We start from the raw sequence: 13,298 nt of genomic DNA, 5'->3' as shown, positions 1-13,298 counted from the left end.
CGAATCGAAAGAGGTCGAGTTGACTGATATAGCGGTCTCGAATCCAGTCTTAGTCGTATTCGACACGGAGTAGTAAGTCTCATTAGAGGAAGAAGCCAGAAGCTCCCATGTCGCGACTTCCGTTGCTCCGTTCCACGAAGCATATATGGTGCTATTGACAATAGCGAGAGAGGGCGAATTAGTTGGTAAACCCGTCCAGTTGTAACGTAAAACTCGGTCTATATCCCAGTAAGTTAATGATGGGAGAGTGCAAAACACGAAGATGACTCACACGATTGAATATCCCCCACACCGAACTGGGCAGTCCAGAGGAGGTTCCCGAGGGCATCATATTCCCCGAACCATGGGATGTCGCCCCATCTAGGAAGATGTGTATTTAATGAAGGTAGTTGATTTTGGTTAAACCACATACCCCATAAGAACGTTTCCATTCGATTGCACCTGTATGCTCCCTTGATCTTCTGATACTTGGCTCGTGTATGGCAGGAATTCTTGTACCAGCTCAACCGTCCATGAATCAAAGTTCAGCTGGATAATGAGACCACGGGAGGTGGTTTCGTTGGTGACGAGGTCAGTACCACCATTGTCAAAGAGTCTAAACGAAGAACATACGTCAGAGAAGAAGACAAAGAAATGCATATACACACGAAATTTGTGTCTGCTGCCCATCATTCCATCGTGCGTCATGCTGGTAGAAGAATTGTGTCCCGTTTCCCATAGTGAATGAGGAATTGGCGCCCCCAACTTGCCAGAGTACTTCACCCGAAGAGCCAGAGACGTAATAAATTGCACTGCAATACCTGGAGGATATGAGATAGTTGGATGAATTGTCTTTCTCAATGGAATTGAGGTCCTAGGTTGATTGCATCGGTAAGATGATAAAGAAGAGCAAAAAAGTAACCAACGAAGAAGTTCCAAGGATCGTCCTCTGATGAATCATGGTCGCCGATACTGGAATAGCATAGTCTCGCATCGACGTGATCGATCGCACTCCAGTTCCATATTGTTACACCTAGAAGGAGGATCAGCGATTGAAAATATAACAATCAAAGGATATACACACACCTGTATCAATGCTGACTTCTTGTGCGACAGAGTCATAGAGCCAGCCATTTTCGGGCCCTCCGTATGTAGTAAGATTCATATTGACGGCGCGATAAGCGGCAGTCAATGTTGTGTCATTAGAAGTAAATTCGGCCTGCAATCGTGTCAGCAATCGAGGCTATCCAAAGTACGCAAAAGTACCCGCTTCGTTACAATCAGTATAGTTCCCAGGAAGATCGATAGTCCTGCGGTACTATCAGTGCATAGGATTCGATGAAAGAGGGATTTATTTACATATTATTAACTATTGAGTAGTTCTGGTCAATCAACAACACAGAACCAATACCCTGTCTCGTTGTGTTCCCTTGCCACATTAGTATATGTGGTGCATCGAGGTAAGAGACTACCCGGAAGGATGTGACGGCGCCATAATCGGCGCCAGACCACACGAGCTCGCCAGAACTGTCGTATATGACTGCACCGGGTTGTACAGTATCGTCACCCTGGAGGGCCATGAACAAGTAACCGGAGGGAATGTTGGCAGTGTCATTAGACTCGACGACCCAATTCCAAGCAGCACTGAAGATGTTATTGGTCGGCATTTCAAGACAAATAAGGAGAGAGCCACTTACGGCGTGTAATTAGATGAATAGAAAGATTGAGAAGGCGTTTGGCCTAATTCGCCTGCAGAATAGGCCTCACTAGAATTGTAGACATTTTCAGCATTGACAACATGTAGAAGGAATGCGAAGAAGAAAGAGAGAAAGGGGGCGACGAGCAACATCGCCCAAGGGTACCACCAGAGAGAGTGAAAGGGTGAACGAAGGTCTGTGTTTGGGTATTGGTATCGAGTACAGGTCAGGCTGTTTAAATATACTGCAAACTCGGGACGCGGTCTCTAGTACATCCATAGATTGCTTTCTGGAAAAGGCGGCCGAGACGAAGTGAGTTTCAGAGAAGTAGCTAAGACCAATCTAGATATACCTATGAGGAGACCTATTGATGCATCTGTCCTGTTGAGAAGGGAACGCATGTTCCGTGCGCGACGACGCCCCTAGCTAGTAACATTATATAGCTACCGTTGGAGATACAGAGAATCTCTGACAACGTTCGAGAGAAAGCTATAAAGTACAGGTATTAGCATATATATAATGGAAAGCGATGCAGATACGAATACTGATGCCGGGTTCTTGGACAACGTAGTAGTCGGACTGGCGTGTGAGCAGTTGGGACACATCCCGCTCACGAGAAACCACACAGGCAGGCAAAGGCAACCAACTAAAGCATATGCTTGGTCTTCCAGCTTTGTTGTAGCTAAGTGTCGGCGCCCTGGAAATCATACAGATTGTGCCCTTGCTGCGGCTCGACTTACACAGCTGCTACCGCCAACCCTCTTAGCATCACTCTCCATGGTATCCGGAGAGCGGTGGTTCTACTCGTGGGCAGGACGCCTTAAAAAGGATGCGCAGCCCCGACGAGCAAGCAAGACTGTCATCTGAGCTGATACTCATGCGCGTATAAGAATCATGCATACTGAGAGAACAGGCACAAATCTTGTATACCATTCACCGGCCTGTAATGTTCGCTGGAATCGGACGCTCTGCATGAATATTCCAAGCGTTTGAAGTAGATCACAGGTTGCGTTCTATAGTAGATGAAGAAGAGACGATGCAAAGACAATTCTCACTGAATAATCCGTCATTGCCCTTGTAATTATTTCCTCGGTTCAGTAGCGCTGTTACCTTCGATATCCACAGTGTATCATGCATTCGAGGTGTCTGTTGATGGGGAAGGACAAGGAGCTAATTGCAAATTGTGGACGAGAAGCAGTATTTGTCCTTGTTGAATTGCACCGTTATTAGCTTCCATCCCCACACTTATTTCTTTGGGGTAAAATAGCGCGCGTCGTGTCGTGTGCAGGCCTAGGTGTTCGTCCCAGAGTAAAAAGTGGCCTGATTATTAAAGGTATACATAGCACAGCACCGGTTATCAAAGCCTATTCGACCCTGGAGCACCCTGCAAGAATTTTTCAGGAGCGTTCAGAAGTAAGCGCCAGAATCATCGTCGAGACGTTCGAAGCGCCACAGCTGGGTAGGTTCAAACTCGCCATCGATCGCACCGGGACCGAGCTTTACCTGGAACGGATATCAGAGTATTTCGGGACGTTGGTGGCGAAAGACGTACGTGAACTTCGGGAAGCTGTCGTGTGGGAGGTTGCGAGATGTTCCAATAGAGTCCATCACCATCGGGTGCCTTTACCTGTCACAGATATTATTATTATTAATGTAGAGATTCATAGAGGATGTTGAGTCGGCAACGAACCGTGTAGAGACCATCCCCTATAGGTTCCACTAAGAAAGCAATAGGATTGCCCCCATTGATGATCATGACATCCTAAGAGAATTATGAGTACAAGGAATCCCCTTGACGCACAGATATCACTCACATTCTCTGCACCAACTTGCCCCAATGTCAGACCCATGCTCCTGATCAAGAATCCTCCTTTTTCCTGCTCGGTGAGCTCCCACTGTACAAAAACAATGATGAGACGTAGCTTGGGAAACAGGTGAGTCAACCTACCTGCTCAAATACACCCAAAAGTTCGTAACGGTGCGAAAGCTGAATGGGCTTTCCATGCTGATGGACCCGTATAGTCGAGTGAGATGCTTCACTAATAATTCTGTACACGCCGGAAACAAGCTAAAAAAGAACCTATACGGTAAGAAAGAGACTGGAGGAGGATGGATCATTGAGCTGACCTTGGGTGTGTGTGTCCTTGAGAGAGACATGGTAGTCGGAAGCAAAGTGGTGTAAGACATATTTTCCAAGCGTGCCCTTCGGTGTGTATGTCCAAAAATAGATTGCGTCTTTTCAATCCGCTAATCAGACCTTTTTGTGTATTGCTGTGGATCGGTGACAAGGTAAGTTAAGTGCTCGATTCGCGATGATTAACAATTATTGCTCTTTTATAAATGCTCTGGGATAAATTTTCGGCCGTCCCTTGTGCTGTACGTACATACATCAATCCATGTATACGCTATTATCAGATGATATGATGTTGATTCCTCCACTTCTGCTTGGAAATCGTGTATTGAACGCGAAGAAAACGCTGTCGGGCCCCACACAAGCCGAGCCCCCAAAGATTCTCTGAGTCTTAATTAATTCTCTTGACGCTAGCCTTCTCACAAACCCTTGCTTGCTCAGTGCTCACTCGCCCCGACTCGGGCTGAAATTCTTCCATGTCATTTCAGCCGCTTGTGTCCTAATGAAAAGATAGTGTGCTGGTGTAATAGATTCTTACACATAGATATAACACAAGTATCCGCCTTTCGTATACAAGACATCCCCAACCTATGAAACACAGGTCAGGAAGGAAGCCGAAACATTGGTCAATGACGCACCGTTATACTTGGTATGATATCGTATACGTATAAAACCGTGCCCTCATTAGTTTCCTATACAGATGTGCGTTCGATGGAGCTTATTCAAGGAAGCATACGCTCTTACCACATAGCCAGTGGAGGGTTCACCTTGCGTTTCATATCCCACATCTGTGAGATCATGAATCCTCGATTCGTCGTCCCCTTGCCATTTCCACCAAACCTAACAGAGCAGACATGAACACCTACGCAAAATCCACCAATAAAGATGGCGCACGTAGTCTAGATAAGCATGATGCAGCCAGAAAATCGGATCATTCGGCGACGTCATGATGTTGAGCATCTGAAAATAAGAGTAAGCACAACGCTGAGTACTAGACTCCAGACTAACGTCGCCTCCAACGCCAGCATGACCAGCGTCATGCAATGTATTAAACAGATTCTTTTGGAAGTCAGCGAAAGCAGTCTCGTTGTTCACAGCGTCCACATATGACTGTCCAGCATACAACGAACTCTCCGCATCTAGCCGGCGAGTCACGAGATGGTTAGCATTCTCAGCCCCAGGTCCAAGGTGAGCAGTCAGATTGGCAAAAGGACCGCTCGTGACAGCATAATCCGACTCTGTGTCGCCTTCACCGCCAAAATCGAGGATGGTGCTCGCGTTTGCGAACGATCCCGCGTCCGGGACTTCATTCCAGTATGGGATCTGTTAGAGATGGGTTCGTCACTTTCAGATCGGGAGGCGTGAATTCAATGTTAACTTACCAGTCCGGTGTATCCACATTCCTTCCGGAGCAGCGTCTCGTGGGTATATAGGTAGTAACGGTGGACCTAAGTAGTTCGAGACGCCAATCAGTTAAGTTGGTTACTTCTCTTCTAGCCGACGATGGCTCACGGCGAGGAATCTACAAAGAGTGAATTTACTTCATTTGATGAAGTTTTGCCAGCCGACGCACTGTCCAGTCAGATGCCAAGTATCATTATCCGCATAGATGTCGCTCTGCTCGGAGTGAACACCGACCTGAATTTCTGTGGGTCAGTGGGAGACCTTTTTGAGGGAAAAAAGGCGGTTTCGGTAGACTTACCAGGTCTTCGTAACGGGAAGTGACGCCAGGTATGCTTGTTTGAGCAGGCGCCTTGAAGAGGCACAACTCGGCGTCAAAGTATGCGGCTTTTTCCTCATCAGTGAACGTGTTCCTACGATAATGTTCCTTTCAACGGCTAAAGGCGAAGTCACAGTGGTTGCATACCATTCTACCCTGATAGCTGGAGAGGTGCAGTTCGCTGGGGTATCTGGTGTCGACTTTACGCATACGAAGAAGTCTTGTGCAGCGAGATAGACGAAGAGAAGGAAGAAGAGATGACCTCCCATACTTGTAAGTGGAGGGGCCAGTCAAAGTCTAAGGAAAGACAACCAGACCGAGGAAGAGTCTCTTCTATATAGTGAACATCAGCTTTCTGACACGACACCGTGAATGGTTCTTGCATCGGAAGTTGTATTTTAGCCCAGAAGCTTGTGTCGAAACGCTGATGGAGGCGCCTAAATGGCCGGAGTCATGTTTATTGCATTCATGTATGTAGCGATCTAAATAAATGTCACGAGCAACCGTGCCAGTTGTAAAGTACCTGCAATCAAATCATCAGTCCTTCCATTTTTTTACTCGGAGGAACAAAAGCTGCGATGGAATGTAACACATACTTGAGTTGTTCAACGTTCATTTGGCACGATAACTATAGAAATCTAGAATCTGTTCCTCAGCGGGGTCTCTTGTGTGTTGTGCTGGCGGCAGCTTTTAGAATTCTATCTCGGGGCGCTCGGAATCGTCATGTCACATCGTCACTACCGTGACAATAATTTCTCTCTTCTCTTTTTCACAAAGAAGAACCGTGTTAACGGTCTTGGATACTTGCAGGGCCTCCATAGGCCATAAATTCAACTGGAAAAAAAAAAAGTCAAAATGGCCTCTTCATCATCCTCAGGACCCTCCGTCCCTGTAGTATTCACCACACAAACACCATACCCTCTACCAACCCAAAAATTTATGATTCCAGCGACATGGAGGCGGTTCCATCTTTCCCAGCTGATAAACAAGGCCCTATCTTTATCTATTCCAGTACCGTTTGACTTTTTGGTCAAAAAGGAGGTCCTTGCCAGTAGTCTGGGAGAATGGTGTGCAGAGAATGGCGTTGCCGAGGTGCGTCCTTTCTATGAAATATGACTTCGTTGGTTCTTACGAATTGTAGGAAGAAACGTTAGAGATAGAATACATTGAATCTCTTCTTCCCCCCGAAAAAATGTCCGACCTGCCTCATGAAGACTGGGTTTCGTCGGTTTCATGTGAACTTCAAGGGTGTGTGAGTGTTCTTTTGGTGCCTTTTTGTATCTTGGCCGGCCGTATTCCCTCCTTCCGAAATTTATCTCTGTCCTAACAGTTTAAGGCAAACTTGCTAACTTTTTTTGAATAGATACTTCCTCACTGGCTCTTATGACGGCGCAGTTCGTGCATTCGACTACTCACAAAAGCTGGATACGGCTTGTCCCATCCACTCTGCGCCTATATCTTCTATATGTGTGGTTCCTGTGAATGAGGACGACGGTTCACACCTTGTAGCAAGCGCCTCGCACGACTTGACCGCTCAGTTGACGCGAATTACATTGGGTGCTGAAACATCGCGTTCACAGTTACTCGCGACTCTGCATCTTCACACGTCACCACTGGCATCGATCGCGTCGAATAGCACAGGCTCACACCTACTGACCGCCTCTTGGGATGGTCTCGTCGGCCTTTGGGATACCAAAATACCCACCAGCGACGAAGTACCAGAGGAAACTATCGATCACGAACGAAAGAAGAGGAGAAAACTCGACGCCACGGCCAAACCCAAGCGCAAAGCCCCTCAGGCCGTCCTGAAATCGCACACTTTGCGAGTATCTCGAGCTTTGTTCAGCGACAATGATAGCAAAACGGCGTACAGCTGTGGATTCGATTCCACAGTTCGGATATGGGACATCGAAAATGAAATCTGTACCCAGACTATAGTAAGTGCGGCGTATCTTTTGAACGGCCTTTGTAGTGATTCTCGTTGATAGACTGCTTCTGAAAAACCATTTTTGGATATGATCATCACGTCGGATGGCAACACGGCCCTCGCAGCCTCTACTGATCGTACCGTTTCACTGTACGATTTGCGCGCCGGCGTCGTTTCTAACACCTTGTCATTTTTGCACCCCGCAACGCCATCATGCGTGGCCAAGGCATCGTCGTCGCTCCACCAGATCGTCAGCGGTGCCTATGACGGCGTTGTTCGGATGTGGGACCTACGGAGCACCAAGGATGCGCTGACGAGCTTCAAGGCCTGGGAAGGGAAGAAAAAGGTGCTCGGTGTCGATTGGAAGAGAGGCCTCGTTGGTGTCGGCGGTGAAGGCGGATTAGAGGTATGGAAAGCGGGAGAAGACGGCAGTAAATCAGGATAGATCGGATAAGTAGTAGCTGCGGTATTTGACAGCAAATGTAGCCGATAATATTTTGCCGCATAATACTCTTTTTTGGCACAAGGTGTAACGCAGAACAAGACATGTCTACGGAATTTTTCTGGGATGCGTGTGTAACGTTGGTATCACCGGTAGTACCGTAGCGAGAAGCGAGGATTAGATCAATGCGGCACGTGCGCTCACCGCCACGTACACCGTGACTTTTGTACACGTCTCTTTCGTTCCGTTTCCTTCATTTTCTACCATGTCCTCCAGGATCAGCATTGCTCGTCCACAGTCGAGTTCATACAATATCGACCCCCATGGGCTTTCGAATTCTCGCCCATCGTCTGGCTATCGAGCGGCTAACCCAGAAGACCCTCTGGAGAAGTTACGAACGATTAGCAAGACCATCGAGGATAACGTCGAGATCTACACCCAACCATTGAAACCCCATTTGCCGGCAATTGGGCGTTTTCTTATTGTGGTTACCTTCTTGGAAGATGCGCTGAGGATCGTGACCCAGTGGGGAGACCAGATTTGGTACTTGCAGCAGTATGTGGTTTGACCTGGTTGCCCGTCTTTTCCGGGATTTACCTGCGATGAATAGTCACAGAAAGTTTCCTTGGGGCATTTCACATTTCTTCCTTATTCTCAACGTTGTCGTGAGCTTGTTCTTTACGGTGTAAATGGCGGTGTTTCCATAACGTTGGTTCGTTCCTAGACAATGTTGTCCGCGTCTTCTGCGGTTATTCTCAAGCGATACACGGAATATGCGGTTGCAGGTCTCTTGGGCGTGGTCATTATCCAGGGCTTCGGTTACGGACTCATATTCGACATGACCTTTTTCCTTCGCAACCTCAGTGTTATTGGTGGTCTTTTTATGGTATTCAGCGATTCGATGGTTACACGAAAGAAACTCTTTGCCGGCATCCCTACTATAAGCGAAACTGACCGCAAGAAATAGTATGTCTACTTGTCCTTGTTCTTGGAATTAGGCTAACCGACACCCAGCTTCCTTCTCGCTGGTCGCGTCCTCCTCATTTTCCTATTCCTCGGGTTTATCATCCAGGGAAAATGGAGCTTAGCGCGTGTCTTTGTTTCTATAGTTGGTCTTGCTGCCTGTGTCATGGTGGCCGTCGGTTTCAAGGCCAAGTGGTCTGCCGCGTTCCTCGTCATTGTCCTCAGCTCGTTCAACGTCTTTGCGAACAACTGGTGGAGTGTTCCCTCTGCACATCCGCAAAGGGATTTCCTCAAGTATGTCTTTCATGACATCCTTATGCACATCCTCTGACCCTTTTTAGGTATGACTTCTTCCAAACACTTTGTACGTTCGGTAGGATTTCATTGTATTCTTTTCGCTAACTTCAACCGTAGCTATTGTTGGTGGTCTTATACTTTTGGTGAACATGGGACCTGGTAAGCGTCCAAGTCGCGTTCTGCATGAGCATCTCATCATACTTTCCGTCTAGGTGGTCTTTCCGTGGACGAGAAAAAGAAAACCTACTAGGGAGATGGTGTATGAGGCGGTCACTATGTTGGACACTCCTACACTTTGTATGTAATTGGCATTCCCCCAAAACTGCAGCTTCAGCTTTCACATAAATCGAAGGTTTGTAACATAATATTCCAATAAGATCATATTCTCCGGAATACATTTTTACTTCCACTCCGTACGCCCTGTCTACGTTGGGTTCGGCCTTTACGATCATGCTCTGCCACCTCGGCCATGGATTCGCCACCCCGTTCAAGGCCGGCGCCGAAGGTCTCGACACCTTTGCGCTTATGTTGAGACTTGGCATCGGCTTTTGGGCCAGCGTTCGAAGGCACCCAGCTGAGTTCCACCTCGCCATCGTTTGGATTCGATCGAGATGCGGCCTTAGACGGACCTCTGCGGCGTTGACCCAAAGTGGCGTCCCGATTCATACCCGAGCCATTTTGCACACGCATCGGTACCATATTGACATTCGCCACTCGATTTTGTCGTCGCGTTCGGTCATAAGCTTCTTTTGCACGAACATTTTGTTGTCCAGGACGCGCTCGTCGGTCGAATTTGGTAAGCTCTGAGGTGAAGACGTTGAGTACATGAAATAAGAATACGAAGGAAAAAACGTACCTCCGGCATCGCTGCTATCACTTCCACTTTCGCTTCCGTTTCCACTATCGTCTTCATCGTTATTGCCGAGGCCATCGGACGAAAATTTATCGCTCTCCTCTTCCTCCTCTTCCACAGCCGTCTTACCCTTACCGGTTCTAGCCTGCGCCACTGACGATGGGTTCAGCAGTGCGTACTCCCGGCTTGTCTCGTCAATCGCAAACGCCGCATCTTCAAACACTTGAGAGAATCGTGGGTCATTCAGCAAACTGGGTTTGTTCTGTTGGCTGGTTAGCTCATCCACATCCACATCCATCACGCTCTCTCCTTTTCTCTCTGCCGTCTTGCGCTTCTTCTTCAGGGCGCGCTCCTCATCCTTCAATATCTTCTCCGCTAGCACCTTGTTCACCTTGACGCCAACATCCTTCTTCGTCCGGATACGCGTCTCGGCCATCTTTCCCATCTTCTCGTGAACCATTTTCTCTCGGTACTCAGCGTATGCGAATGGATTGACAATGAGACGCGCCGTCTCGTAAAGCTTGAGCGAGACAAAGTATCCGTGCATGTATGGCTTCAATGCGGGTGTGCCAACCAGGTGATCCAGGCCCAATCTGGAGATGTGTCGACAATCAGCCACATAAACTGTAAAGTAAAAGCAATATACGAACGTTGACAATTCTTTCCTCTCAACAAACTTGTAATCCTCGTAAATCGACCGCAGGGTCTGGTCTTCCATTTCCTCGGTAATATTCTCAAGGAAGCTGGCCCAACGTGGTGCGGGTCCAAGTTGGGGGATGAAGTAAGTACCCATTTGGATGCCTTCGTTGGCAGTCATTAGAAGCCCACTTCCAGGAACATGGTGAACGTGATTGAGGTCAGTGGCAGGTGTGATAGAAACGAAGTTGGCTGAGGGCTAGAAGTAAATCATTACCTTACGGTCGAAGCATGCACGGCGGGTACAACATACCGAATTCCGATCCCAGATTTTGATGACCTTCTTGTCGGCACTGAGGACCATGCCATCTCCTGCCATACGACTACCACCCTCGATCCACACGAGGCTTTTCACGGGAAGACCGTATCCCTGATCCTTCATGGCAAATGGCCGCGCTGCCCGAATATCATATAGCAGTGAATGGCCCGTCGTCGTTCCCACCGCGTAAGTGAGCCCGTCATCACGAGATGCCAACGCCGTCACACTAACAACATCTGTTGTTGACAGTCTATTCGTCGGTATTCGCAGGACCCCTACGCTAGATCTCGATCGGGGATCCCAGAAATGAACCGAACCGCTGCCGTCTATCCCAAAGCCCCACAGCTGATGCGCTGGGTTGACATCGATAACGTTCACTCCAGCAATTTCTTCGTCGGCCTGCAAGGCCAAGGGAGTCATAAATCGACCCTGATCCAGATTGAGACGATATATTTCATTACCAGAGGCGGAGATGAGCGCATCACACGAAGGGAAATGGTACGCAAGTGAGCGTCCAAACCGTGGTATTCGTGTCCGGTAGTGGAAGCCCCCCTGTGTGTGTAGCTCGATAGTACGGTCGTTTTGTAGGTGTATTGATTTAGTCCAGTCATCGGACAGCATCTATGATAACATATGATGAGCAAAAGAACCTTCCCTACCGCAACAAGACGACTCACGTACAACAAAATCAACATTTTCAGCATCTGTATGCCGTTCAAATTTCTGAGACAGCTGGCTTAAGTCCCATACCCTCATTTGAGGCTTGTACGTCCCGGTAGCGACGGCATGGGTACCGTCTCGCGTGGTTTTTATACGATTACTGGCCTCTGGGAATTCAAATCCTTGAATTAGCTCAATAGTCCCTTCGAAGTGTTCCCGTATAGCGCGTTTGCCTTTTCCAGCTCGTTTTCGGGTGAGCCAGTCGGGTAGAGAAGACGATGAGCCCGTTGGGGCACCATTAACAGTGTATACTTTCACATCTTGTGCATCCGCAGCCATGAGAATTTGCTCTTCAGGGCCCGGAATGAATAAGGGCTCTGCCTGAACGTCGTCGTTGAGAGGAAAGAAATTACCGTCACGCAGGTCACACAGTAACAAGAAAGGTCAGTTTCCCCATTTGGATTATATCTGCATTCAGTGTCCACACATCGTGAAAGAGTGTGAAAAAGGACTCCCGAGATCATCATCAAGTTGTGAAATTCGGGGCCTGAGAGTTCAGCAATTTTTGGGTGCAAAATCCATGCTGCTCTTCTCGTGCTCTTCCCCTCGGGCCGCAAAACATCACACCATCATGTGTAGGCATTCAGCGTACAATTCATTCAGCCCTGAAGAAGTCGTGAGATGTTGGTCTCACCGGACGATGTTGGAACCGCTCAGTTTCTTGCTCACTTCCATCAATGCAACAGGAGTAGTAATGACTCCGCTCGCTCTCGAACGTCTCGACCCTGTCGATAGGAGCGATAAATGGTCACATTTAAGAACCTTTATCAGATGGAATTAGTATTGGAACGTTAACCTTGTGGCCGGACGAACTCGTATACTCATGGTCATGGACTAGACTTGGATCTTGGAACTTGAAGAGCTTCTAATAGTGGTCTGCTCACGCAATTTTACAGTCCTTCTGCGAGAGAGTGGGAAGGTGTTATTCTAGTATACTATCAACGTCTGTCCATCGTGGGTCCGATCCTGTATTATCCATATGGTTTTTTTAATGGAAAAACATTCCTAAATATAGAAATCTACGCGACGTGGCGGACCCTGGACCGAGGTAAGGGCGGCGGAGACTTCTGCTTTGCTCCCCCCTTTGGCTTTTCTTATGCTATAGAAATTCCTCTGCTCTGTATCCTGCACGCATGGACCAGCTGTGATTTTCTTGGTACATCGTCGGCCATTGGCGGTATTTCATTTACTCAGACCTGAAGAGATCTTATATCCGTGGCATTCAGCACGACCAACCATTCTCAAGCTTCGGCGTTTCTGCTCGAATACACTCTGATAGCAACTGCCTCCTGTTTCTCCGGTCCTTCTCTGCATAGTCTCCCATCACTGCCTTCCGGCATAAAGCTTCAGGCCTGTGGCCTCAAGGGCATCATCGCTCACGGTGCGAAGCGGGAATATATAACGCCTACGAAGACACGTAATCGATTCAACATCTGGAAAATCGGTCTTCCCAAATGACAGGTTATCTTTGGCTCGACCTAACTGGCTCTCAAGGAAACGTTTCTCAGCAGCTGGTATTGTCATCCACATCGCGAGCTGCTTCGAACTTAGCGGTACAACCAACGGCTTCCTGAGCTCCATAGGCTCGTGTAGATATAATTTAGATACAATGGC

The 13,298-nt window shown here is 47.9% G+C and overlaps 5 protein-coding genes across 5 annotated transcripts; 2 read left to right on the top strand and 3 right to left on the bottom strand.

Annotated features, from left to right (window-relative positions):
• Nucleotides 1–399: 399 nt before the first annotated feature.
• BT62DRAFT_893517 (uncharacterized protein) lies at nt 400–1,828 on the bottom strand (the record flags this gene model as incomplete). Its single annotated transcript, XM_043183148.1, has 7 exons — nt 400–595; nt 648–853; nt 906–1,012; nt 1,066–1,198; nt 1,246–1,297; nt 1,339–1,623; nt 1,677–1,828. The coding sequence occupies 7 exons, from the start codon at nt 1,826–1,828 to the stop codon at nt 400–402; spliced, it is 1,131 nt and encodes a 376-aa protein (XP_043040343.1).
• A 2,423-nt stretch (nt 1,829–4,251) lies between these two features.
• BT62DRAFT_919413 (Di-copper centre-containing protein) lies at nt 4,252–5,796 on the bottom strand (the record flags this gene model as incomplete). Its single annotated transcript, XM_043184156.1, has 11 exons — nt 4,252–4,306; nt 4,346–4,395; nt 4,446–4,499; nt 4,552–4,647; nt 4,702–4,767; nt 4,816–5,130; nt 5,190–5,255; nt 5,320–5,329; nt 5,381–5,445; nt 5,510–5,621; nt 5,675–5,796. The coding sequence occupies 11 exons, from the start codon at nt 5,794–5,796 to the stop codon at nt 4,252–4,254; spliced, it is 1,011 nt and encodes a 336-aa protein (XP_043040342.1).
• Nucleotides 5,797–6,382: 586 nt separating this feature from the next.
• BT62DRAFT_1005230 (ribosome biogenesis protein YTM1) lies at nt 6,383–7,899 on the top strand (the record flags this gene model as incomplete). The annotated part of the gene is made up of 4 exons (XM_043177117.1): nt 6,383–6,619; nt 6,669–6,775; nt 6,891–7,464; nt 7,516–7,899. 4 exons carry the CDS (start codon nt 6,383–6,385, stop codon nt 7,897–7,899), a joined length of 1,302 nt encoding a protein of 433 aa, XP_043040341.1.
• A 251-nt stretch (nt 7,900–8,150) lies between these two features.
• BT62DRAFT_948708 (SURF4-domain-containing protein) lies at nt 8,151–9,547 on the top strand. The gene is made up of 7 exons (XM_043188080.1): nt 8,151–8,451; nt 8,507–8,561; nt 8,621–8,862; nt 8,911–9,153; nt 9,201–9,223; nt 9,274–9,315; nt 9,369–9,547. Exons 1-7 carry the CDS (start codon nt 8,162–8,164, stop codon nt 9,404–9,406), a joined length of 933 nt encoding a protein of 310 aa, XP_043040340.1. The 5' UTR covers nt 8,151–8,161; the 3' UTR covers nt 9,407–9,547.
• BT62DRAFT_967613 (NUC153 and WD40 repeat-containing nucleolar rRNA processing-related protein) lies at nt 9,474–11,963 on the bottom strand (the record flags this gene model as incomplete). The annotated part of the gene is made up of 5 exons (XM_043188874.1): nt 9,474–9,959; nt 10,013–10,602; nt 10,660–10,904; nt 10,959–11,585; nt 11,646–11,963. The coding sequence occupies 5 exons, from the start codon at nt 11,961–11,963 to the stop codon at nt 9,535–9,537; spliced, it is 2,205 nt and encodes a 734-aa protein (XP_043040339.1). The 3' UTR covers nt 9,474–9,534.
• Nucleotides 11,964–13,298: the final 1,335 nt, after the last annotated feature.

The sequence above is a fragment of the Guyanagaster necrorhizus genome (genome assembly GCF_019112545.1).
Source record: "Guyanagaster necrorhizus MCA 3950 unplaced genomic scaffold BT62scaffold_11, whole genome shotgun sequence".
In the NCBI taxonomy this organism is placed as follows: Eukaryota; Fungi; Basidiomycota; class Agaricomycetes; order Agaricales; family Physalacriaceae; genus Guyanagaster; species Guyanagaster necrorhizus.
Note: the sequence above shows the minus strand (reverse complement) of the source record. Positions and strands in the feature narration are given on the sequence as shown.

What these genes read in the sequence shown, in the direction of transcription:
- BT62DRAFT_948708 (XM_043188080.1), top strand. Translation starts at nt 8,162, where the DNA reads ATGTCCTCCAGGATCAGCATTGCTCGTCCACAGTCGAGTTCATACAAT. An exon ending in CAGATTTGGTACTTGCAGCA is followed by an intron (nt 8,452 to 8,506) that starts GTATGTGGTTTG and finishes TGCGATGAATAG; the next exon opens with TCACAGAAAGTTTCCTTGGG. An exon ending in TCCTTATTCTCAACGTTGTC is followed by an intron (nt 8,562 to 8,620) that starts GTGAGCTTGTTC and finishes GTTCGTTCCTAG; the next exon opens with ACAATGTTGTCCGCGTCTTC.